General features: G+C 55.1%; 2 protein-coding genes across 5 annotated transcripts in view; one reads left to right on the top strand and one right to left on the bottom strand.

The window, feature by feature from the left end:
- Positions 1 to 604: 604 nt before the first annotated feature.
- Positions 605 to 5,845, bottom strand: PIH1D1 (PIH1 domain containing 1). Of its 2 annotated transcripts, XM_012460610.2 has the most exons (9): positions 5,429 to 5,845; positions 5,017 to 5,083; positions 3,751 to 3,930; positions 2,304 to 2,365; positions 2,113 to 2,194; positions 1,624 to 1,753; positions 1,293 to 1,368; positions 848 to 991; positions 605 to 730 (listed from the first exon to the last, which is right to left on the bottom strand). In XM_012460610.2, exons 1-9 carry the CDS (start codon positions 5,516 to 5,518, stop codon positions 689 to 691), a joined length of 873 nt encoding a protein of 290 aa, XP_012316033.1. In that variant the 5' UTR covers positions 5,519 to 5,845; the 3' UTR covers positions 605 to 688. The 2 variants fall into 2 exon arrangements, with proteins under 2 accessions (XP_012316033.1, XP_012316025.1); XM_012460602.3 differs by having other exon boundaries at positions 605 to 991.
- ALDH16A1 (aldehyde dehydrogenase 16 family member A1) overlaps positions 619 to 23,723 on the top strand; it is a 43,108-nt gene continuing 20,003 nt past the window's right edge. Inside the window, exons 1-18 of one of the 3 annotated variants that reach the window (XM_064381049.1) lie at positions 619 to 1,352; positions 5,293 to 6,046; positions 7,509 to 7,638; positions 12,383 to 12,485; positions 12,857 to 12,983; positions 13,646 to 13,824; positions 14,495 to 14,572; positions 15,002 to 15,183; positions 15,267 to 15,419; positions 16,521 to 16,706; positions 17,423 to 17,518; positions 17,710 to 17,846; positions 18,000 to 18,105; positions 18,210 to 18,340; positions 19,625 to 19,792; positions 19,972 to 20,173; positions 22,948 to 23,133; positions 23,379 to 23,501. In XM_064381049.1, the coding sequence (XP_064237119.1) occupies positions 7,549 to 7,638; positions 12,383 to 12,485; positions 12,857 to 12,983; positions 13,646 to 13,824; positions 14,495 to 14,572; positions 15,002 to 15,183; positions 15,267 to 15,419; positions 16,521 to 16,706; positions 17,423 to 17,518; positions 17,710 to 17,846; positions 18,000 to 18,105; positions 18,210 to 18,340; positions 19,625 to 19,792; positions 19,972 to 20,173; positions 22,948 to 23,133; positions 23,379 to 23,501 (2,247 nt within the window). In that variant the 5' untranslated portion in view covers positions 619 to 1,352; positions 5,293 to 6,046; positions 7,509 to 7,548. Of the gene's footprint in view, positions 1,353 to 5,292; positions 6,047 to 7,302; positions 7,639 to 12,382; positions 12,486 to 12,856; positions 12,984 to 13,645; positions 13,825 to 13,945; positions 14,573 to 15,001; positions 15,184 to 15,266; positions 15,420 to 16,520; positions 16,707 to 17,422; positions 17,519 to 17,709; positions 17,847 to 17,999; positions 18,106 to 18,209; positions 18,341 to 19,624; positions 19,793 to 19,971; positions 20,174 to 22,947; positions 23,134 to 23,378; positions 23,502 to 23,723 lie in introns of those variants that run through there. The other 2 variants (XM_064381050.1, XM_064381051.1) reach the window with 2 other exon arrangements.

The raw sequence follows: 23,723 nt of genomic DNA, 5'->3' as shown, positions 1-23,723 counted from the left end.
TAATCCCAGCTACTCAGGAGGCTGAGGCAGGAGAATTGCCTGAACCCAGGAGGCGGAGGTTGCGGTGAGCCGAGATCGCGCCATTGCACTCCAGCCTGGGTAACAAGAGCGAAACTCCGTCTCCAAAAAAAAAAAAAAAAAAAATGCAAAATATAAAATTAGCTGGGTATGGTGGCACATGCCTGTCATCCTAGCTACTCAGAGGCTGACGTCAGGAGGATCACTTGAACTCAGGAGTTCCAGGCTGCAGTGAGCTATGATTGCACCACTGCACTCCAGACTGGCGACAGAGTGACGCCCTGTCGCTTAAACAAAAAAGCCATGAGGTGGGACACAGATCACACAGAGCCTTGAGTGCTTGGCTGAGGGGCTTGGACCTTCTCCCAGGGTGGCTGGGGAGCTATGGGAGGGCTGTGAACAGGGAAAGGGCAGGGCCCTCTGGGGCCTGGGGAGGACTACCGAGGGGAGGCTGGAGGCCAGGAGGATGCAGGGAGGACCCGGGGGAAGGACGAGGCCTAAGCTGGGGCACTGACCTCTATGGGACTAGAGTGGCACAGCCCAATGTTCCTCTTCCCTCCCACATATCCCCAGTCAGAGATGCAACAAAGGCAAAAATTTCTTTTATTTCAACTTTAGGAAAGCCAGCAGCCTCTTCTCCACATCTTGGAAGCACAGGGAGACACCCTGATCAAGAAGGCAGCGACAGAAGCGGCATGGCCACCATCAGTTGCTGAGGAGACAAAGGAAAGAGAATGAGGACCCAGGACCCAGAAGACCCTGCCCCCCTCCCTGGGAGCCAGAGTCCAGGCCCCTCAGTGTCCTGGCTTCCCCTCCCCACACCAGGCACCTTTCTCTTCCAGTGGAAGGCTGCCTTGCTCTCATCAGAGTTGATCCGCAGCGGGATGTAGGCATCCAGATGATACAGCTGCTGGGGGTCCCCCATCACCAGTCGGTTCTCCCCAATCTCCAGCGACAGCCCCAGGGCTCCATCCTGGAGAGGTGTTGCAATCAGGTCACCCTCCCCAGCAACAGGACAATCAGCTGGAACAGGCCACCATGGGTCTCATCTCCCAGGGAAGAGGCGCGGAAGACAGCAATTACACGTCTCAACGACTGAGCACTTACAATCCCTTGGGCACCCTCAGGACAGCACTGGGATGTGGCCTGTTGTCCTCCTGGGACAGAGGATGCAGCTGACGCAAGTCCAGCAACAGCCCCTTGTCACTCTCAGAGACAGTCCCTGACCTTTCCAGACCTCATTCTCCTGCTCTGGTCCAGCCGGCAGAACTTACCAGTTTGGGGAGGTCAATTTCGGCCAAGAGGAGGTCAGGAGCTTCCAGCCAGAGGCTCAGGTGAGGCTTTTCAGGGCTGAGAGGGGAAAAGGCCCAGGGCTGAGGACAGCTGCCAGGTCTTTGCCAGCACTGTGCCCTCTGCCTGGGGTGCTGCTCCCTTTCTCCCCCCAACCAGCCCTATTGCCCCAGGACGTCTTCCAGGTCAGGAGTTCTCTCTCATCCCTCTCTCAGTGCCCAGGGCCCCAGGGCACCACCCAGCGTGGGAGGATGGAGGGAGGGATTCCCAAGAGCGTTGAGGAGACATCAGACCAGGGATCTGCTGAAGGCCCACCCTGACTCAGCTCCCCCGGGGGCGGACGTGTATAGGTCCCCCAGCTCCTGGATCCGAGGACGCTGCCGCGAGCGGATGTTCTGCTGTGAGATGGAGCCCATGAATGGCCGGTTCTTCATCATGCGCCATTCTGAGGGTCGGGAGCACAGAGTCAAATACCATACAGGTCATGGGTGCCTGTGCTCTCAGGAGGCCTCCTTGCCCAGCCAAGAGCCTCCCGGAGTCGTGGGATCTGACCCCAGGCTTGGCTCCGGGAAGCCCGCCCACCTTCGCCACGCCCCTCCCATGATATGCCCCAATAAAACCCGCCCTTGGAGATTGTCCTGGCCCCGCCCCTTCAGGGCGTCTAGACTCCTCCCCCTCACGTTGGGAAGCTCCACCCCCTCCCAGTAGCACAGCCTCCAGGACACCCTGCCCAAGCGTGCAACGGTGTCCCCCAAACCAATCTTGGCTCCACTCCCTCCCGATGGCCCAGGCCCTTCCCCTTACCCGGGTTCAGCTGCAAGTTGTATTTGTCCTCAAGGCCCTCTCTCGCGATGGTGATCACCAGCTCCCGCAAGAAATCGCTGTTCTAGGGTTGACAGAGAGAGGGAAAAGAGGCAGTGGCGGGGGGAAGGGGGCGGAGGGAGAGACCCCTGCCAGACCCCTGCCCAGGCCTCACCCGCAGCCCCGCCCCCAACCTGCATCCTCCGGTAGAAGTCGCTGTTGACAGCTACGTCGTAAGCGGTACAGCCCTGGCCTTCTGCGGGAAGAAAAAGGGGGTGAGGCCACCCAGCCCTATGCAGAAAGCCCACAGCCCAGACCCAGACAGGGAAGAGACATGCAGGGACAGCAGCCGCAAGAAGCAGAGACAGAGACATCAGGAAGCGGGAGCTCGGCGCTCGCTTTCCTCTCCGGACTCCCCGCAGCCTCCTATCTCCTTCCGTCCATCAGTATAATGTCACTAGAGCTGACCCTGTCCCTCCCCTGCTCACAGCTCTCAGTAGGTCTGAGCCCCGCAAGCCTGGCGTTGGAGACCCTGTGTGATGTGCCCCTCCCACCTCTGGAGAAAACCTCATTCTTCCAGCAACCTGGCCCACTGAATCTTTCACTTTCCATCACTGGTGGATCCAATCCAGTCATTCCCTCCCAGCTCTGGGCCGCTCTGCCTAGAACCTTCTGTCTTTGCCAGCTGAACTCCTCCTGTTCCTTCAAATCTTATCCCACACCTCCTCCTCCAGGAAGCCTTCCCTGACCCCTTCATGAGGGTGAGGAGCACTCTCAAGGCTGTGTTGGGTGCCGCCCTCCAGAGTAGCTCGAATCACACCCTGTTGATACTGTGTCCATCTCCTTGGGCCCCACCCGTGACAGGGAGTTTCTGGAACGTAGAATCCGAATTTGATATCCCCGGGGCACTGCCTAGAGCTTGGTTCCAGAAAGCTTCAAGAGACATATAGAAAAAAGGATATAGAGGCAGAAGCAGGGACAGAGGTGAGGCAAGACACAGACAGAGACAGGGGAGAAGCACAGAGGAGAAAACAGGATGAAACAGAGAGCTGTAGGCTGGGCGTGGTGGCTCACGCCTGTAATCCCAGCACTTTGGGAAGCTGAGGTGGGTGGATCACCTGAGGTCAGGAGTTTGAGACCAGCCTGACCAACATGGTGAAACCCCGTGTCTACTAAAAATACAAAAATTAGCTGGGCGTGGTGGTGTCACCTGTAATCCCAGCTACTTGGGAGGCTGAGGCAGGAGAATCACTTGAACCCAGGAGAAGAAGATTGCAGCGGGCCAAGATTGCACCACTGCACTCCAGCCTGGGCGATGAGAGTGAAACTCCATCTCAAAAAAAACCAAAAAACAAAAAACGACAGCCTGCTCAGGACTAAAGCCAGGAGATCCGCTGATGCACGAAGAGCACTCTGCCCAGGCCTCCAGGCCCTGACATGAGGCATGGAAAAGTGCCAGCCTGGCCAGGGGGCAGAATCAGAACTGCCCAGGGTTGGGGTGCCCAGGGCACAAGGAAAAGAATCAGATTGGGGAGCCAGATATCTAGGAGCTGGGAGGAGGGTCCTGGGCCCAGGATTCTTGGGTTCTAGGCAAGAAAGGGCCTAGCAGGCCGGACTCCGGGGTCCTCTGATGGCACTGACTTGCATCCAGCTCTGCATGAGGCTCTCCCAGACTCATGGGGATGCGAAACCCAGCTTGGTCCTCCTCCAGCATCTGAAGTAGCTCCTCCTCGGTCACATCGGCGGGAGGAGGGATGGAGGGGGAGTGACAGATGTTGATGAAAACCTTCCCTTGCGAGGAGTTGGTCTTTATGCAGAAACCTGGTGGGAGTGGGTTTGTCATGAGAATCTTTTTCTGCACAAGTCTCAGTCCCCATCCGTTCTCTCCAGTCTCTTTCTCTTTTGCTCTGTTCCCCATTTTCTGGGCCTGTTCCACTCCTACCCCTGAGATCCCTCATTTTTATTCTTTTTTTTTTTTTTCAAGACAGAGTCTCACTCTCTCACCCAGGCTAGAGTGCAGTGGTACGATCTTGGCTCACTGCAACCTCCACCTTCCTGGGTTCAAGTGATTCTCTCCTGCCTCAGCCTCTCGAGTAGCTGGGATTATAGGCGACCGCCATCACACCCAGCTAAGTTTTGTATTCTTAGTAGAGATGGAGTTTCACCACGTTGGCCAGGCTGGTCTCAAACTCCTGACATCAGGTGATCCTCCCGCCTTGGCCTCCCAAAGTGCTGGGATTACAGGTGTGAGCCACCTCGCCAAGCCGCTTGTTTTTTGAGACAGGGTCTCACTGCGTCACCCAGGCTGGAGTGCAGTGGTGTGATCTTGGCTCACTGCAGTCTCTTCCACCTGGCTCAAGTGATCCTCCCACCTCAGCCTCCTGAGTAGCTATGACTACAGGCACGCGTCCACCAAGCCCAGCTAATTTTGTAGAGACGGGGTCTCGCGATGTTACATAGGCTGGTCTTGAACACCTGGCCTCAAGCAATCCTCTTGCCTCAGCCTCCCAAAGTGATGAGATTACAGGTGTGAGCCACTGTGCCCAGCCTCTCTTACTATCTTTATTGTGTTGTTGTTGTTTGTTTTGATTTGTTTTTGAGACACAGTCTCGCTCTGTCGCCCAGGCTGGAGTGCAGTGGCACAATCTCCGCTTAGTGCAACCTCTGCCTCCTGGGTTCAAGCAATTCTCCTGTCTCAGCCTCCCAAGTAGCTGGGATTACAGGTGTGTGCCACCGAACCCAGCGTCTTCCTATCTCCGATTCTCTGTCCCCTACCTCCTTTCTGTCCTAGGATGATGTCTGGTGGTGTCTGTTCACCCCACCCTTACCCTAGGCCTTTATTTTCATGTCTCTTTCCTTTTTCCCCCTCTGTCTCCTGTCCCTCTCTCTCCGGGTGTTCTTTCTCACCAGGCTGAGGCTGGATTTGAGTCGATTCCGGTCTGGTTGTCTGGGCTTGCTGGAGCTCCTTCGAGGCCTGTATAAAGGAAAACTACCTCCAGGCTTGGAGTCTGTGCCATCAGACCCCTCATTTGTTCCTCAAATGGAGCAATGATTATGTATGAGAACTGTGGATAATGCCAGAAATTAGACGGTTTAGGTCCCCTTTCTCCTTTGAGGACTAGAAGAACATCTCCAACTCTACTTCCGTTTCTTTTTTTTTTTTTTTTAACTCCCGTTTCTTAGCAAACTTGAAGCTCATCCTCAATTCCCCGAGGCCCGGTTGCCGCCCTAGTGCATTCTGGGAACTGTAGTCCCATCTTTGAGCACCCCGCCAAAATCCCCGAATACCCAAGGATCCGGGGGTCCGGTCACTGTGCACCTGCAACAGCAGCTCCTCAAATCGCGCCGAATCAGCACCCATCGTCTCCGCCTCGCTTAGCTCCAGTGCCAGCTGCTTCGGGTTCGCCATAGCCCTGGGAAAGAGATCTAGGCGTCCTCGGGACCCTCAAGGTGGGGAACTTTGCCCAGGATCCGAACCCTGGTGCCTGCTCTGGTCCTCAATCGACTCCGGATACCAGCTATCGTGTTCAAAAACCTATGACTGGCCTGAAGCTACAATTCCATTCAAGACCAAACACCGTCATCAAATCCGTTGGGAATCTGTATCTCTAGATGCAGTCTCCGTCCTACGTTCCGAATCGTAAATGAAGCCACACTTCCGGACTCTACGTAAACACAGGACTGGAGTAAGCCACGCTCCCGAGTACCCCAACGCTCATTCACAACCTGGTATCGCGTTATCGACAAGCCACGCCTTTCACATCAATCAATCAAAAATAAACCCCGAGACGAATCCCTAATGCCACACTTCCTGTGTCTATGAAAGCCACACTTCCGGCCGGGCGCCGTGGCTGACGCCCGTAGTCACAACACTTTGGGAGGCCAGGGCAAGAGGATCGCTTGAGGCCAGAAGTTCGAGACCAGCTTGGGCAACACAGTGAGCTAACGCCCCGCCCCGCCACCGCTAATCCCCCAGCCCCATCTCTTTAAAAAAAAAAAAAGCCCCACACTCCCACTCTTTCCACAACCAAGACTGGCCCCGTTACTTTGCAGTGAAGGCTGCATTTTTCAAAACCTTAATCTCAATGTCTATCCTAAAAGGCACCCTTTTTATTTTTGAATTATCACTTCGTGCCAGTTCTAGATCCAGACCCCTAGTAAATATAATTAGAATTAAAAGCTGCACTTTCGGACTGGGAGGCCGAGGTAGGAGGATCGCTTGAACCCAGGAGTTCGAGACCAGCCTAAGGAACATAGCGAGACCTTGTCTCTACAAAAAAAAATTAGCCAGGTTTGATGGCATGCGCCTGTAGTCCCAGCTACTGTGCAGGCTGAAGCGGGAGAAGCGTTTAAGCCCGGAAATTCGAGGCGTCACTGCACTCCAGCCTGGGCGACAAATCCTGTCTCAAGAAAATAAAAAGTAAAATAAAAGCTGTACTTCCTACTACCATAAAACAAGGCAGTAGGGAAACGCATCAACACGCCGACCCTTCTTTTTTAAAAAAATTATTGTATTTTTTGAGACAGGGTCTTCCTCTGTCGGCCAGGCTGGAATGCAGTGGCACCGGGTCGGCTCACTGTAACATACGCCTCCCGGGTTCAAATGGTTCTCCCGCCTCAGCCTCCTGAGTAGCTAAGATTACAGCCGTGTTCCACCACAGCCCGGCTAATTTTTATTTTATTTTAATTTTTTTAATTGAGACGGGGTCTCACTAAAAGGTTAGAGTGCAGTGACGCGATCTTGGCTCACTCTAACCTCCGCCTCCCGGATTCAAGCGATTCTCCTGCCTCAGGCTTGTGAGCAGCCGGGACTACAGGTGCCTGCCATGACGTCCAGCTAATTTTTGTATTTTTAGTGGAGACGAAGTTTCACCTTATTGGCTAGACTGGTCTGGAACTCCTGATCTTCTGATCCACCCATCTCGGCCTCCCAAAATGCTGGGATTATAGGCGTGAGCCACCGTATTTTTAAGTAGAGACGGGGGTTTCGCCATATTGGTCAGGCTGGTCTCGAACTTCCGACCTCAGGTGATTCGCCCACCTCGGCCTCCCAAAGTGTTGTGATTACAGCCGTGAGCCACAGCGCCCGGCCACACGCAACGCCGACCCTTCTAAATGCAGAGCCCTCATAACTATTCGCAAGGGACCCACATCGCCGGCTCCCCTTCCTCCCCTTTTTTTTTTTTTTTTTTGAAATCTTCCCGGTTTTAAGCAGTGAGCATGCTCCTAACTACGCTTCCGGGTGCGGGACATGGGCGGGGCCCTCGCGTCCTAAGGCAAAAGTGTGGGCGTGGCCGCTCGCTGTATCTCGTAGCCCCGCCCCATTCTAATTAATCCCGACCCTTTGGGTTGGAACGGGAGGTGTTGCCCTTCGGCTCTCAAGGTTCCCCTTAACACAGAGTGCCCCGCTGTCTTCGTGGAAAGCGTTCCGGGTAGGCGATGGCTGCGACGCGTGCAGCGCCTCACGCCTGCGAGATCTTCACCTCGCTGGAGTACGGACCGGTGCCGGAGAGCCATGCATGCGCACTGGTGAGAGCCTGCCCGGCCGGCGCTACAAGCTGTGTTCCGCAGCCCTGGGCTCCCGGTTTTTCGCGCGGAGTCCCGTCATCCATTGCGGCAGCTCAGCAGCTCCGCCTCTTTCAGTCCCCGTGATTCCCGCCGCCCAATAGGATCGCGCCCTGGGAGACGCTTCCTTGAGCCTTGGCGGTTGCTGCTTCAGCGTCTTAGTCTGTTCCCATCATCCCCAGTGGTTTCTTGCCCTTTGGTCCTGAACTCTTCATGGTGATTCCGCGTTTTTCCCGAACTCCTCTATAAGCTCTTGGGATTCCTCAGGGCGCCCTCAGAACCTGACGCGATCCCCCAGACCCCTTAGGATTCCTGTGGGGCTCCGGTGACCCACAACCCCTATTGTCTCTCTACGACTCCTCAAAACATCCTAGGGCTTCCATGGTCCTCCGGAGCCCCCAGACCTCCCGGGGGACTCCCTTGATCCCCTTGAATACCCGGAGACCTTCAGAACTGCCATGGAGCCCCCGTGATACTCGTGGGGTTCGTGTGACCTCATGGGAACTTTGAGGGGCCTAGAATGCATCAGGACTTCCCGGTTTGTTTTTTGTTTTGTTTTGTTTTGTTTTGTTTTTTGAGCCAGGGTCTCACTCTGTCGCCCAAACTGAAGTGCGGTGGCGCAATCACAGCTCGCTGCAGCCTCGACCTCCTGGGCTCAAGCGATCCTCTCACAGCCTCCCGAGTAGCTAGCTGGGACCAGAAACGCGCACCACCACTCCCAGCTAGTTTTTATACTTTTTGTAGAGACAGGGTTTCAGCATGTTGGCCAGGCTGGTCTCAAACTCCTGGCCTCAAGAGATCCACCCACCTCGGCCTCCCAAAGTGCTGGGATTACAGGCGTGAGCCACGGCGCCCGGCCACATCAGGACTTCCTGTGATTACTTGAGGCCCCTCACAATACCCTCATGGAGCTCCTATGATCCCTCTAGCTCTCAGAATGCCCCATAGGGTTCCCAGGATTTTTAGGGCCCCCCTAAAGTCCTCATGAGGGTCCCATGATCCCCTGGTGTTCCTCAGACCCTCCCTAAGACTCCCATGTTCCCTCAGAGGCCCCCGGAACCCTCATGGGGTTCCTGCAAATAAGTAGGGCACCTCAAACTTTCTGTCATTTCCCTAGGTGCTCTCAGAATTCCCTCGCAGGGCTCTCATGATCCCCAGGGTCCCCAGCATCCAGCAGAAGGAGCTTAGGCTTCTTTGAACGGGAGTGCAGGAGGCCAGAGCAATGGTCCAAGTGGAAGGAACTGGATCAGAAGCCTGGCACAGCCCAGCACATGGGGAGGCCAAGACGAGAGGCTCACCTGAGCTCAGGAATTTGAGACCAACCTGGGCAATATAGTGAAACCTGGTCTCTACTAAAATAAAAAACATTGCAGCTACTTGGGAGGCTGAGGCAGGAGAATCGCTTGAACCTGGGAGGCGAAGATCGTAGTGAGCCGAGATTGCACCACTGCACTCCAGCCTGGGCAACAGAACGAGACTCTGTCTCCAAAAAAAAAATACAAAAAAAAAAATTAGCCGGATGTGGTGCTGCATACCTGTAGTCCCAGCTACTCAGGAGGCTGAAGTGGGAGGATCACCTGAGCCTGGGAGGTGCAGTGATCATACCACTGAACTCCAGCCTGGGTGACAGAATGAGACCCTGTCCCCCCCAAAAAAAAATTAAGTTGGCCGGGCACGGTGGCTCACGCCTGTAATCCTAGCAGTTTGGGAGGCCAAGGTGGGTGGATCACCTGAGGTCAGGAGTTCAAGACCAGCCTGGCCATCATGGTGAAACCCCATCTTTAAAAAAAAAAAAAAAAAATTAATTTGAAGCCAGGCAGTTGGTTCACACCTGTAATCCCAGCAGTATGGGAGACCGAGGCTGGAGGATCACTTGCGCCTAGGAGTTCGAGACCAGACTGGACAACATGGCAAGACCCCCATCTCTATTAATATACAAATAAAACATAAAAAATGAAGCTGAGATTTGGACTGGAGCCCTTGGATTCCAGACCCATGGTCTTGCTTACACCAGCAAAGATCTCAGCTGTACAGTGTGAGGGCCAGACTCAACAACAAACATGTTTTCTTTGGCCTGAACTTTACTTTTGAAGACGTGAAATGCTGGACAATTGATTCCATGTAAACATCCGGGAGCTACTCTTGAAAATAAAATTCCAAAATGTGTCAACCTTTGGCTCGACTTCCCTGACGAAAATCATCTGGAACCAATAGCTTCTGTCTTTTCGATGAATTGTCAGCTCTCCTCCAGTCCCTCTGCTCAGGCCTCTGGAACCCTGTGCATTCTTCTGGAATTTTGTTTTTCTTTTGGGGGAAAATTTTCCAACTTCCACAGAATAATTAGTATTTATTTTGAACCCCTATTTAGCCACCACTCAGCTTCTACCGTCATCGAGTCCAGCGTTGTTTCTCTCTGTATTTTCTTTGGAGTAATTTAAACAAATCCCAGATGTCATCTGATTTTCCTATAAATATTTGATTCCTTTCTTCTGACAGAGAAGGACTCATTTTGTTACATAACTTTCATGCTCTATTACCACACTTAATGACATTAAATCATTCTTTTTGTTTGTTTGTTTGAGATAGGGTCTTACTCTGTCGCCCAGGCTAGTGTTCAGTATTGCAATCATAGGTCAATGCAGCCTGGAACTCCTGGGCTCAAGCAATCCTCCCGCCCCGGCCTCCTGAGTAGCTGAGACTACAGGTGTGTGTCACCATGACTGGGAAATTTTTTAATTTTTTATTGTAAAGATGGGGTCTCACTGTGTCTGTCCAGGCGGGTCTCAAACTCCTCAGCTCAAGCAATCCTCCCGTCTCAGCGTAGAGAAGCACAGGGATTGCAGCTGTGAGCTACCATACCTGGCCAACAATCATTCTTTAATGTCATCTAATAACCAGTTCATGTTCAAATATCCCTGACTGTCTCACAAATGTCTCTTTCCCTGTGGGTGTTTGAGTTTGGAACTTCTTTTTATTTTTTTGGTGACAGAATCTTGCTCTGTCACCTAAGCAAGTGGGGCGATCTCAGCTCACTGCAACCTCCGCCTTCTGCGTTCAAGCTGTTTTCCTGCCTCAGCCTCCCAAGCAGCTGGAATTACAGTCTCTCGCCACCACACCTAGCTAAATGTTTTGTATTTTTAGTAGAGATGGGGTTTCACCATGTGGGCCAGGCTGGTTTTGAACTCCTGACCTCCAGTGATCTACCCGCCTCACCCTCCCAAAGAGCTAGGATTACAGGCGTGAGCCACCGCTCCCAGCCCCAAATTTCTTTTATTATTTGTAGAGATGAGGTCTCACTCTGTTGCCCAGGCTGGAGTACAATGGCATGATCACAGCTCACTGTAGCCTCGAACACCTGGGCTCAAGGCTCAAGCAATCTTCTTGCTTCAGTCTCCTGAGTAGCTGGGATTACACGTGTGCATTGCCACATCCAGCTTGTTTTTATTTTTCAATTGTTTTTTGTAGAGATGGGGTCTCACTATGTTGCCCAGGCTGGTCTGGAACCCCTGGGCTCACGTGATCTTCCTGCCTCGGCCTTCCAAAATGCTGGGATTACAGGCGTGGGCCACGGCGCCCAGCCGTGATCATCTTTATATGAACTATCCAGAATAGGCAAATTCGTAGAGACTGAAAGAAGATTAGTGGTTGCTGGGGCTATGAGGAGGGGAGCATCATGACTGCTTAGTGAGTACAGGGTTTCTTTCTGGGGTGATGAAAATCTTCTAGAACTAGGCCGGGTGCAGTGGCTCACACCTGTAATCTCAGCAATTTTGGAGGCTGTGGCAGGCGGATCACCTGAGGTTAGGAGTTCAAGACCAGCCTAGCCAACATGGTGAAACGCTGTCTCTTCTAAAAATACAAAATTAGGGCCAGGCACGGGTGGCTCACGCCTGTAATCCCAGCACTTTGGGAGGCTAAGGCAGGCAGATCACAAGGTCAGGAGTTCAAGACCAGCCTGGCCAAATAGTGAAACCCCATGTTTACTAAAAATACCAAAAATTATCTGGGCATGATGGCGGGCACCTGTAGTCCCAGCTACTTGGGAGGCTGAGGCAGGAGAACCACTTGAACCCAGGAGTAGGATGTTGCAGTGAGCCGAGTGCCACTGCACTCCAGCCTGGGTGAGACAGTGCAAGACTCTATCTAAAAAAAAAAAAAAAAAAAAAAACAAGCCGGGGGTGGTGGGTCAGGCATGTAATCCCAGCACTTTGGGAGTCCAAGATGGGCAGATCTTGAGGTCAATAGATCCAGGCCATCCTGGCCAACATGGTAAAACTGTCTCTACTAAAAATACAAAAATTAGCTGGGTATGGTGGGCACCTATAGTCCCAGCTACTCGGGAGGCTGAGGCAGGAGAATCACTTAAACCCAGGAGGTGGAAGTTGCAGTGAGCCGAGATCCCGCCACTGCACTCCAGCCTCGGCAAAAGAGTGAAACTCCGTCTCAAACAACAAAAAAGAAAATGTTCCAGAACTAGATAGTGGTGATGGTTGCAGAACGCTGTAAATGTGCAGGATGCCACTGCCCTGCTGAACTCTGTACTTTAAAATGCTGTATTTTACCACAATTCTTTTTTTAAGCAATAGAAGGAAAAGAATTAGCTGAATGAGCAGAGGGAGACGGATGTTCCCTCCTAGAGGATTCTGGGTAGGGGTTGAACCACCCGAGCTCCTCCCGGACCCCTTTCCAAACTCTCTACCTCCCCCAGGCCTGGCTGGACACCCAGGACCGGTGCTTGGGCCACTATGTGAATGGAAAGTGGCTGAAGCCTGAACACAGGAATTCAGTGCCTTGCCAGGATCCCATCACAGGTACGAGATGTCCCCCAGTCATTAGTGGAGGAGAGGGATGTGCGCCTCTAGCCCTACCCACCAACACCCATTCCCCTTGCCTGAGGGCAGGGAGCAGCTGCTGGTGGGAGAGGGGCGACGATGTCTGGTTCCTTCTGATACCAGTCACCCTAATTATGGTTCCGGGTGTCTGTGGAGGCTTTGTGAAGCTGCTATCTGGGAAGATCCCTTCCTTGCTCTGGAAGTGATCGTAGCCATGACCCAGCAGAGAATGGCACCAGCTTTACAGCCTTAGGGTGACCCCAGGCTCCGAAAATCTCAACCCCCTCCAGATCTGACCTGGGCTCCCCACATCTCTCCTCCCATCTGAGTCCCTCCGCTTTTCTTCCCAGGAGAGAATTTGGCCAGTTGCCTGCAAGCACAGGCCAAGGATGTAGCCGCAGCCGTGGAGGCGGCCAGGACAGCATTTAAGAGCTGGAGTGCGCAGCCTGGAGTTGTCCGGGGCCAGCACCTGACCAGGTGATGCAGCTGAGATGTGGACCCCAGGAGGCAGGGACCCCTAGCATCCGCTCGAGACCATAGGAACAAAGGCTATTTCCCAAGATCCCACTGAATTAATTTGCAGCTAAGGCTCAGAATCCCAGTATGTGCTGGAGGCGGGAGTGGCCAAAACCTGCTCTGTTTTCCCCTATTCACTGAGACTAGAAGCCACAAAGCTTCTATTTCCCAGGACATCCTTGGAGCGCGTTGAGGCTCCATTTCTCAGCAGTTCTCTGGGCTGGTGAATTTCCTAGCTGCTTTGGGGGCAGCTAGAGACAAAAATTCCATTTCCCAAAATGCAATTGAGATTAGAAGCTAAGACTCAGGCTGGGTGCAGAGGCTCACACCTGTAATCCTAGCACTTGGGGAGGCCAAGGCGAGTGGATCACCTGAGGTCAGAAGGTCGAGACCAACCTGGCCAACATGACAAAAACCCCGTCTCTACTAAAACACAAAAACTAGCTGGGCATAGTGGTGCACGCGTGTAATCCCAGCTACTCCAGTGACTGAGGAAAGAGAATCGCTTGAGCCTGGCGGGGTGGAGTTTGCAGTGAGCTGAGATCGAGTTATATAGGAGCAGCCCAGGACCCTTTGAGGCTGAGGGCCATTGGAAAATGAGCAACTTCTTGCTTTCTCCACAGGCTGGCCAAGGTGATTCAGAAACACCAGCGGCTGCTGTGGACCCTGGAATCCCTGGTGACTGGGAGAGTTGTTCGAGAGGTTAGAGATGGGGACGTCCAGCTGGCCCAGCAGCTGCTCCACTACCATGCAATCCAGGCATCCACCCAGGAGGAGGCACTGGCAGGCTGGGAGCCCATGGGTAAGACCCTGGAGTCTCAGCCCCTAGCTGTCTCTTCCCACATGACCCAGCAGTGCCAGCTCCAGAGCCCTCCTTCTTTTTCTTTTTGTTAAGTTGAGACTGTTTCGCTCTTGTCGCCCAGGCTGGAGTACAATGACGCGATCTCGACTCACTGCATCCTCAGCCTCCCTGGTTCAAGCAATTCTCCTACCTCGACTCCTGAGTAGCTGGGATTACAGACACGCCCCATCATGCCTGGCTAATTTTTGTATTTTTAGTAGAGATGAGGTTTCACCATGTTGTTTAGGCTGGTCTCGAACTCCTGACCTTGTGATCCACCTGCCTCGGCCTCCCAAAGTACTGAGATTACAGGCGTGAGCCACTGTGCCTGGCCCCCTCATTCTTTTTCTTTTGTTTTTGTTTTTGTTTTTCTTTTTCAGACAGGGTCTTACTCTGTCACCCTGGCTAGAGTGCAGTGGTTCAATTATAGCTAACTGATGCTTCGACCATCTGGGCTTGAGATCCTCCCACCTCAGCCTCCCAAGTAACTGGGACTACAACTATGCACCAGAATGGCCGACCGTTTTTTTTTTTTAATGCTTTGTAGTGATGGAGTCTCGCCATGTGGCCCAGGCTCATCTTGAACTCCCAGCCTCAAGGAATTCTCTCGCCTCATTTTTTTTTCTTGTAGGAGTAATTGGCCTCATCCTGCCACCCACGTTCTCCTTCCTTGAGATGATGTGGAGGATTTGCCCGGCCCTGGCTATGGGTAAATGATGGGCTGGTGGGGGATCCTGACTCTTGGGTCTGAGAAAGGAGGAGATGGTGGGGCCCAAATTCCAGAGTCTGAGAGATAAAGGGGCTGGGGGCCTGGACTCCTGCATCTGAGGGAGGAGAGGCTGGGGTTTGGACTCCTGGGTCTGAGGGAGGAGGAGCTGGGGGCCTGGACTCCTGGGTCTGAGGGAGGAGGGTCTGAGGTCTAGACTCCTGGGTCTGAGAGAGGAGAGGCTGGGGCTGGACTCTCAGGTCTGAGGGAGGAGGGGCTGGGGCTGGACTCTCGGGTCTGAGGGAGGAGGGGCTGGGGTCTGGACTCCTGAGTCTGAGGGAGGAAGGTCTTCTGGGGTCTGGACTCCTGGGTCTGAGGGAGGAGGGGCTGGGGCCTGGACTCCCAGGTCTTTGAGCTGCTCCACTTCCCCAGGCTGCACTGTAGTGGCCCTCGTGCCCCCCACCTCCCCGACGCCCCTCCTCCTGGCCCAGCTGGCAGGGGAGCTGGGCTCATTCCCAGGAATCCTGAATGTCATCAGTGGCCCTGCCTCCCTGGGGCCCATCCTGGCCTCCCAGCCTGCAATCCAGAAGGTGGCCTTCTGTGGAGCCCTGGAGGTATCTTCAGGATGGGGGTTGGGGTGGAACATGGCTGGGGGCTGCAAGACTCCTCCTGCAGCTGAATTAGGCGGGGTCCCTAGGAAGGACGTGTCCTTCGTCGGAGCCTGGCGGGCAAGTGCGTGGAGCTGGGCCTGGCGCTGGGGATGGAGTCACTGCTGCTGCTGACAGACACAGCAGATGTGGACTCGGCTGTGGAGGGCGTGGTGGATGCCGCCTGGTCCGACCGTGGCCCGGTGAGACCCTGCGCTCCTGTCCCCGCACACCCTGGAGGCGGTCTGCGCCTGTCTCCAGTCCTCAGGGCTCTGAGTCTCCGTTCATTTTATTTGTTTTGTTTGATTGTTTGTTTTTGTTTTTGTTTTTTGTTTTGTATCTCTGTTCATTTTATTATTTTGTTGAGATGGAGTTTTGCATTAGCCGGGTGTGGTAGCTCACGCCTGTAATCCCAGCACTTTGGGAGGCCGAGGCGGGTGGATCACCTAATGTTAGGAGTTTGAGACCAGCCTGACCAACATGGTGAGACCCTGTCTCTAAAAAAAAAAAAGACGGAGTTTCGCTCTTGTCATCCAGGCTGGAGTGCAGTGGCGCGGTCTTGGCTCACCGCAACCTCTGCCTCCTGGGTTCAGGCAATTCTCCTGCCTCAGCCTCCTGAGTAGCTGGGATTACAGGGGCCCACCACCAAGCCCAGCTAATTTGGTGTATTTTTAGTAGAGACAGGGTTTCACCATGTTGGCCAGGCAGGTTTTGAACTCCTGACCTCAGGTGATCCACGCACCTCGGCTGGGATTGCAGGCATGCGCCACTGCGCCCAGCCTCTCTGCCTCTCTGTTCTTTAGGTCTCTATTGATTTTTTTTTTTTTTTTTTGAGACAGAGTCTCACTCTCTCACCCAGGCTGGAATGCAGTGGTGCGATCTCAGCTCACTGCAAACTCCACCTCCCAGGTTCAAGTGATTCTCCTGCCTCAACCTCCCAAGTAGCTGGGACTACTATAGGCATGTGCCACCATGCCCAGCTAATTTTTGTATTTTAAGTAGAGACGGGGTTTCACCATGTTGGCCAGGATGGTCTCGATCTCTTGACCTCATGATCTGCCTGCCTTGGCCTCCCAAAGTGCTGGGATTACAGGCGTGAGCCACCTCGCCTGGCCTCTCTGTTCTTTGGGACTCTGTTGATTTCTCTGAGTGTCCGTGTCCCTCGTTTTCCAGCCTCTGTCTTCACTCTTCATATCACCAACTTGCTTTGATGCACCATCTCCCCGACCCTGCGCCGTCTCTGAGTCTCAGCCCTCCCGCCGCAGTGGCCCTGAGTCGGCACCTGATGTCCCTTTTCCTCACAGGGCGGCCTCAGGCTCCTCATCCAGGAGTCTGTGTGGGATGAGTTCATGAGGCGGCTGCAGGAGCGGATGGGGCGGCTTCGGAGTGGCCAAGGGCTGGATGGGGCCGTGGACATGGGGACCCGGGGGGCTGCAGCATGTGACCTGGCCCAGCGCTTTGTACATGAGGCCCAGAGCCAGGGTGCACAGGTGAGGCAAGGGCAGAGATTTTAAGGTGTTAGGGGAGGAGCAGCCTGCAGACACAGCTCCTGGGTCTGGGGGAGAAGGGGCTGGGCCTGGGCTCCTGGGTCTGAGGCAGGAGGGGCTGGTCCTGGACTCATGGGTCTGAGGGAGGAGGGGCTGGGTATCTGGTATCCTGGGTCTGAGGGAAGAGGGCTGGGGCCTGGACTCCTGGGTCTGAGGAGGAGGGGCTGGTCCTGGACTCCTGGGTCTGAGGGAGGAGGGGCTGGGTATCTGGTATCCTGGGTCTGAGGGAAGAGGGCTGGGGCCTGGACTCCTGGGTCTGAGGGAAGAGGTCTGGGAGCCTAGACTCCTGGGTCTGAAGAGGAGGGGCTGGTCCTGGACTCCTGGGTCTGAGGGAGGAGGGGCTGGGTATCTGGTATCCTGGGTCTGAGGAGGAGGGGCTGGGCCTGGACTCCTGGGTCTGAGGGAGGAGGGGCTGGGTATCTGGTATCCTGGGTCTGAGGGAGGAGGGCTGGGGCCTGGACTCCTGGGTCTGAGGAGGAGGGGCTGGTCCTGGACTCCTGGGTCTGAGGGAGGAGGGGCTGGGTATCTGGTATCCTGGGTCTGAGAGAAGAGGGCTGGGGCCTGGACTCCTGGGTCTGAGGAGGAGGGGCTGGTCCTGGACTCCTGGGTCTCAGCAGGAAGGGACTGGAGGTCGATTTCTAGATTGTTTCTCTCCCTAGGTGTTCCAGGCTGGCGATGTGCCCCCAAAAAGCCCCTTCTATCCCCCAACCTTGGTCTCCAACCTGCCCCCAGCCTCCCCCTGTGCCCAGGCAGAGGTAAGTCTCTTAGGGCTGCAGAGCGCCTGCCCAAGCGAGCCAAGGGCAGCAGCTCCGTGCCTGCGGAAGCCCCTGAGGTGACCGCGTGCCCCGGGCAGGGGGCTGCTACCTGCTCTCGGCTCCTCCCCAGTGGGTGGGCCCTGGAGGGCAGGGCTGGCCAGGCTGCCTGAGCTCCCGGTTACTGCTTGCAGGTGCCGTGGCCTGTGGTCGTGGCCTCCCCCTTCCGCACAGCCAAGGAGGCACTGGCGGTGGCCAATGGGACGCCCCGCGGGGGCAGCGCCAGTGTGTGGAGCGAGAGGCTGGGGCAGGCGCTGGAGCTGGGTTACGGGTCAGTCTGCGTGGCCCGAGTGCTCACTCCTCCTCTCTGTCTTCACAGCATCATATCCCTTCTCCCTGGGTCGCTCCCCACGCCTTTAACTCATCCCTCCCTGGCCTGCCAGTGTCTGCTTTCCTCTGTCGGATGTCTTCATCTTCCCCACAGGCTCCAGATGGGCACCGTCTGGATCAACGCCCACAACCTCAGAGACCCTTCGGTGCCCACAGGTGGCTGCAAGGAGAGTGGGTGTTCCTGGCACGGGGGCCCCGACGTGAGTACACCCCCTTCTCGCCACCCACCCCATGTGCCCTTGACACTTGCATCTGGCCTCGCGTGCCCCTTTCATCCTCTTGACGCTGTCCCTCTCTCTCACAGGGGCTGTATGAGTATCTGCGACCCTCAAGGACTCCCATTCAGGTGTCCTGCCTGTCCAAGAACATGAACTATGACACTTTTGGCCTCGCTGTTCCCTCAACCCTGCCGGCTGGGCCTGAAATCGGGCCCAGGTGAGTTGTTGGGGGCGGCTGGTCTGGAGGGGTGAACGGGGAGAAGGGAATGAATGCTTGCTTCCCCATGGACTGGAGGGCTGGTGCGAGGTCCATCCAAGCCATCTCGTGGTCCTGCTGAGTACTACACTGTGGCCTCACACTTATCCCACCCCAGGCCTGGTGAGACTCTCAGCTCTGCCCCACGAATGTCTGTGCTCTCCCAGAAACTCATGGGTTTAGGAGCTTGGGGTCCCCCAGAGGCTCATGGGAGCAGAAGCTTCGGGTCCTCCAGGGGCTCATGGGAACAGGAATTTGGAGTGCCCCTCAGGCTCATGGGAGCAGTTTTTAGAGTCTTCCAGAAGCTTATGGGAGCAGGAGTTTAGGGCACCCAGAGGCTCATGGGAACAGGGGTTGGGGGTCCCCCAGAGGCACATGGGAGCAGAAGCTTGGGGTCTCCCAGAGACTCATGGGAACGTGAGTTTAAGATCCCCTCCAGAGACTCAAGCGATCAGAAGTTTAGGGTCTACCAGAGGCTCATAGGAATAGGAGCTTAGGGTCTCCCAGAGGCTCATGGGAGCAGAAGCTTTGGGTCCTCCAGGGATTCATGGGAACAGAAATTTGGGGTACCCCTCAGGCTCATGGGAGCAGGCTCATTAGAGTCTACCAGAGGCTCATGGGAACAGGAGTTTAGTGTCCCCCAGAGACCCATGGGAGCAGGAGTTTAGTGTCCCCCAGAGGCCCATGGGAGCAGGAGTTTAGTGTCCCCCAGAGGCCCATGGGAGCAGGAGTTTAGTGTCCCCCAGAGGCCCATGGGAGCAGGAGTTTAGTGTCCCCCAGAGGCCCATGGGAGCAGGAGATTAGTGTCCCACAGAGGCCCATGGGAGCAGGATTTTAGTGTCCCCCAGAGGCCCATGGGAGCAGGAGATTAGTGTCCCACAGAGGCCCATGGGAGCAGGAGTTTAGAGCACCCAAAGGGTCAAGGGAACAGGGGGTTGGGGTCCCCTGAGGATCAGGGAAGCAGAAACTTTGGTTCCTCCAGAGGCTCATAGGAGCAGGAATTTGTGGTTCCCTAGAGGCTCATGGTAGCAGTTTAGGGTCCTCCAGAAGCTCATGAGAGGAGTTTAGGTCCCCCAGTGAATCATGGGAGCAGGAGTTTAGGGTCCCCCAGAGGCTCATGGGAACAGGGATTTGGGATGCCCCAGAGGCTCACGGGAACCAAGGTGGTCTTCCCAGTGGGGTAGAGCATAAGGCCTTAGCAGATCCAGGCCCCAGACCTCCTCCTCATGCTGCACCCTACTCCAGCCCAGCACCCCCCTATGGGCTCTTCGTGGGGGGCCATTTCCAGGCTCCTGGGGCCCGAAGCTCCAGGCCCATCCAGGATTCATCCGGCAACCTCCATGGCTATGTGGCTGAAGGCGGAGCCAAGGACATCCGAGGTGCTGTGGAGGCTGCTCACCAGGCTGCCCCTGGGTAAGACGGGTCACACAGGAAAGCCCAGGGGTCATCGCATGGCAGAGAGGGGAGTCTGGGGCCCCCAACAGTTGATGGACTGGGAGGCTGGGCACCCAGGGTAGGGGCTGTGGACAGAGGTGGTGCCGGGAGAGCCAGGACCAGGATGCCGACCCCCAGTGTGCACTGTCTGCCCACAGCTGGGCGGGCCAGTCCCCAGGGGCCCGGGCGGGCCTGCTGTGGGCCCTGGCGGCTGCACTGGAGCGCCGGAAGTCAACCCTGGCCTCCAGGCTGGAAAGGCAGGGAGTGGAGCTCAAGGCTGCCGAGGCGGAGGTGGAGCTGAGCGCGAGGCGACTTCGGGAATGGGGGGCCCGGGCCCAGGCCCAAGGCCACACTTTACAGGTGAAGGGTCTGTGGGCAGCCGCAGAGCCGGGCAGGCGGGGTGGGGCTCATAGCAGAGACTGTGAGATGAGCCAGGCTGGGGATCCTGGCCCAGCCCCACGGCCTTCCATGGGAGGATCAGCAGCAGTGGCTTCATCTTTCTGTACCTCAGTTTCCTCATCTGTGTAGCGAGTGGGCACACACCCCACCTCGTAGAGTAGCATTCACCAGATGATGGTTAGTGACGCATTCCTGGACCGCAAAATCAATTTAGTGGGCTGTGATAGGCGGTTCTTGCATTGCTATAAAGAAACACCTGGGCCCGCCGGGCGTGGTGGCTCACGCCTGTAATCCCAGCACTTTGGTAGGTCGAGGTGGGCAGATCAGTTGGGGCCAGGAGTTCAAGACCAGCCTGGCCAACATGGTAAGACCCAATCTTTACTAAAAATACAAACATTCGCTGGGCATGGTGGCGTGCACCTGTAATCCCAGCTACTTGGGAGGCTGAGCAGGAGAATCACTTGAACCTAGGAGGCGGAGGTTGCAGTGAGCCGAGATTGCGCCACTGCACTCCAGCCTGGGCGACAAAGCAAGGCCCTGTGTCAAAAAAAGAAACACCTGGCCAGGCATGGTGGCTCACACCTGTAATCCCAGCACTTTGGGAGGCAAAAGTGGGTGGATCGCTTGAGGCCAGGAGTTTGAAACTGGTCTGGGCAACACACTGAAAGCCTGTCTCTACAAAAAATAGAAAAATTAGCTGGGCGTGTTGGCACCAGCCTTCCTCTGTCGCCCGTCTGGAGTGCAGTGCCATGATCATGGCTCGTTGCAGCCTCAACCTCCCAGGTCCAAGAGAGTCTCCCACCCTCGGCCTCCTGAGTATCTGGGATCACAAGTACACACCAGCACACATGACTGGGTTTTGTTGTATTTTTGTAGAGACAGGAGTCTCACCATATTGCCTGGCTTTAAGTGATCCGCCTGTCTTGACCTCCCAAAGTGCTGGGATTACAGGCGTGAGTCTCAGATTACATTTCAACATGAGGTTTGGCTGGGACATCGAACTATATCACGGGCCAAAACATATTGCTTTCTGTCTTTTTTTTTTACTTTAAGTTCTGGTATACATGTACGGAACGTGCAGGTCTGTTACATAGGTAGATGTGTGTCATGGCGGTTTGCTGCACCTATTGACCTGTCTTCTAAGTTTCCTCCCCTTGCCCCCTGCCCCCCGCCCCCCAACACATTTCTTTCCTTTTCCTTTTTTTTTTTTTTGAGACAAAGTCTCGCTCTGTTGAAGGCTGGAGTGCAGTGGCACGATCTCCACCTCCCGGGTTCAAACAATTCTCCAACCTCAGCCTCTCGAGTAGCTGGGACTACAGGCAACCACCACCACGCCTGGCTAATTTTTTGTATTTTTGTATTTTTTTTTTTTTTTTGAGATGGAGTTTCGCTCTTGTTACCCAGGCTGGAGTGCAATGGCGCAATCTCGGCTCACTGCAACCTCCACCTCCTGGGTTCAGGCAATTCTCCTGCCTCAGCCTCCTGAGTAGCTGGGATTACAGGCACACGCCACCATGCCCAGCTAATTTTTTGTATTTTTAGTAGAGACAGGGTTTCACCATGTTGACCAGGATGGTCTCGATCTCTTGATCTTGTGATCCACCCGCCTCGGCCTCCCAAAGTGCTGGGATTACAGGCGTGAGCCACCATGCCCAGCTAATTTTTTGTATTTTTAGTAGAGACAGGGTTTCACTATGTTAGCCAGGCTGGTCTCGAACTCCTGACCTCAAGTGATCCACCCACTTTGGCTTCCCACAGCGTTGGCATTACAGACGTGAGCCACCACACCTAGCCAGTTTGGCCCTTTTTCTGGTGGGATGTGATAGAATGTTCCTTGGGCCTTTGCTCAGCAGGAAACGATGGAGATACTCCTACAGTTGGACCTTTGACTGGCAGGGTATGATAAAAAAAAAGTCAGGTAGCCAGGCTCAGTGGCTCACGCCTATAATCGTAGCACTTTAGGAGGCTGAGATGGGTGGATCACTTGAGGTCAGGAGTTCACAAACAGCCTGGCCAACATGGTGAAATCCCATCTCTACTAAAGACGCAAAAATTAGCCAGGTGTGATAATGCACACTTGTAATCTCAGCTACTTGGGAAGCTGAGGCAGGAGAATCGCTTGAACCTGGGAGGTGGAGGTTGCAATTAGCTGAGATTGTGCCACTGCACTCCAGCCTGGGCGACAGAGCAGGACTCCATCTCAAAAAAAAAAAAGAGAGGCCAGGCGCGGCAGCTCACGCCTATAATCTCAGCACTTCTTTGGGAGGCCGAGGCAGGTGGATCACAAGTTCAGGAGTTTGAGATCAGCCTGGGGAACACAGTGAAACCCGTTCTCTACTAAAATACAAAAAATTACCCGGGTGTGGTGGCATGTGCCTATAATCCCAGCTACTCAGGAGGCTGAGGCAGGAGAATTGCTTGAACCTGGGAGGTGGAGGTTGCAGTGAGCCGAGATTGCACCACTGCACTCCAGCCTGGGCAACAGAGTAAGACTCCGTCTCTAAAAAAAAGAAATGAAAAAGAAATACAGTCAGATGGTTGGGCAGGATGTTTCTAACAGCCTGAGCCCCCATGGAATGTTTCGCTTTGACCAGGGTCTGGGAAATGGATGGGGGCTACACAGTGGTGCAGTTTGGACTAACACCAAGTGTTGTCAAGGATGTGGGAGAACACGATCTCTCATTCACTGCTTGGGGGGCTCCCCTGCCCTATGCTTGACCCGCCTGTCCCTGCAGGTATCGGGGCTGAGAGGCCCTGTGCTGCGCCTGCGGGAGCCACTGGGTGTGCTGGCTGTGGTATGTCCGGACGAGTGGCCCCTTCTTGCCTTCGTGTCCCTGCTCGCTCCCGCCCTAGCCTGCGGCAACACTGTGGTCATGGTGCCCAGCGCAGCCTGTCCCCTCCTGGCCCTGGAGGTCTGCCAGGTATAGTCCCCTGCCTTCCTGCCTGCCTCTGGGTGACAGACAAAAGAGCGTGGCTCTTACCACCCTCTGTGATAACCATGATGTCCCCACCCCAGCATCCAAGCCTTCACTCCTTGGGGACCCAGTGCCCATTCTTAACCCCAGGCCTGGGGCCTTCTCGTCCACGACCCTCATCGCTGGATGCCTGCTAAGCCTTGCCCCGTCGCCATGGCCCTCCCAACCGTCCCACTCTCTCCATCCCCCAGGACATGGCCACCCTGTTCCCAGCGGGCCTGGCCAATGTGGTGACAGGAGACCGGGACCATCTGACCCGCTGCCTGGCCTTGCACCAGGACGTCCAGGCCCTGTGGTATTTCGGATCCGCCCAGGTGCTCTTTGTTCTGTTTTGCCATCTTCAGCATCTCACACTTCCAACAGGCTTCTCCTTTTCTGGAAACACAGCCCCACCCTCTTAGAATTCCTGTTGCTAAGGGGAGAAACTCCTTGACAACAAGGTTCTGAGGCCCCACCCTTAAGATGCCAGTTACTAAGGAAGAGGCGGTCCTTAGCAACAAGGGCCTGAGAGCTGTCCGACCCCAAGACCTCATCTC

The sequence above is a fragment of the Aotus nancymaae genome, unplaced genomic scaffold (assembly GCF_030222135.1).
Source record: "Aotus nancymaae isolate 86718 unplaced genomic scaffold, 86718_ANA_hifiasm-v0.15.2.pri h1tg000028l, whole genome shotgun sequence".
NCBI classification, from domain to species: Eukaryota; Metazoa; Chordata; class Mammalia; order Primates; family Aotidae; genus Aotus; species Aotus nancymaae.
This window is presented reverse-complemented; position numbering and strand designations above follow the sequence as displayed.

Excerpts from the sequence above, each read along its gene's own strand:
- PIH1D1 (XM_012460602.3), bottom strand. The coding sequence starts at position 5,518 with ATGGCGAACCCGAAGCAGCTGGCACTGGAGCTAAGCGAGGCGGAGACG. Across the intron at positions 2,366-3,750 it reads TCATGCAGAGCTGGATGCAA|AAGGCCAGGGCTGTACCGCT; the intron begins GTCAGTGCCATC and ends TTCTTCCCGCAG. Across the intron at positions 2,195-2,303 it reads ACTTCTACCGGAGGATGCAG|AACAGCGATTTCTTGCGGGA; the intron begins GTTGGGGGCGGG and ends TGTCAACCCTAG.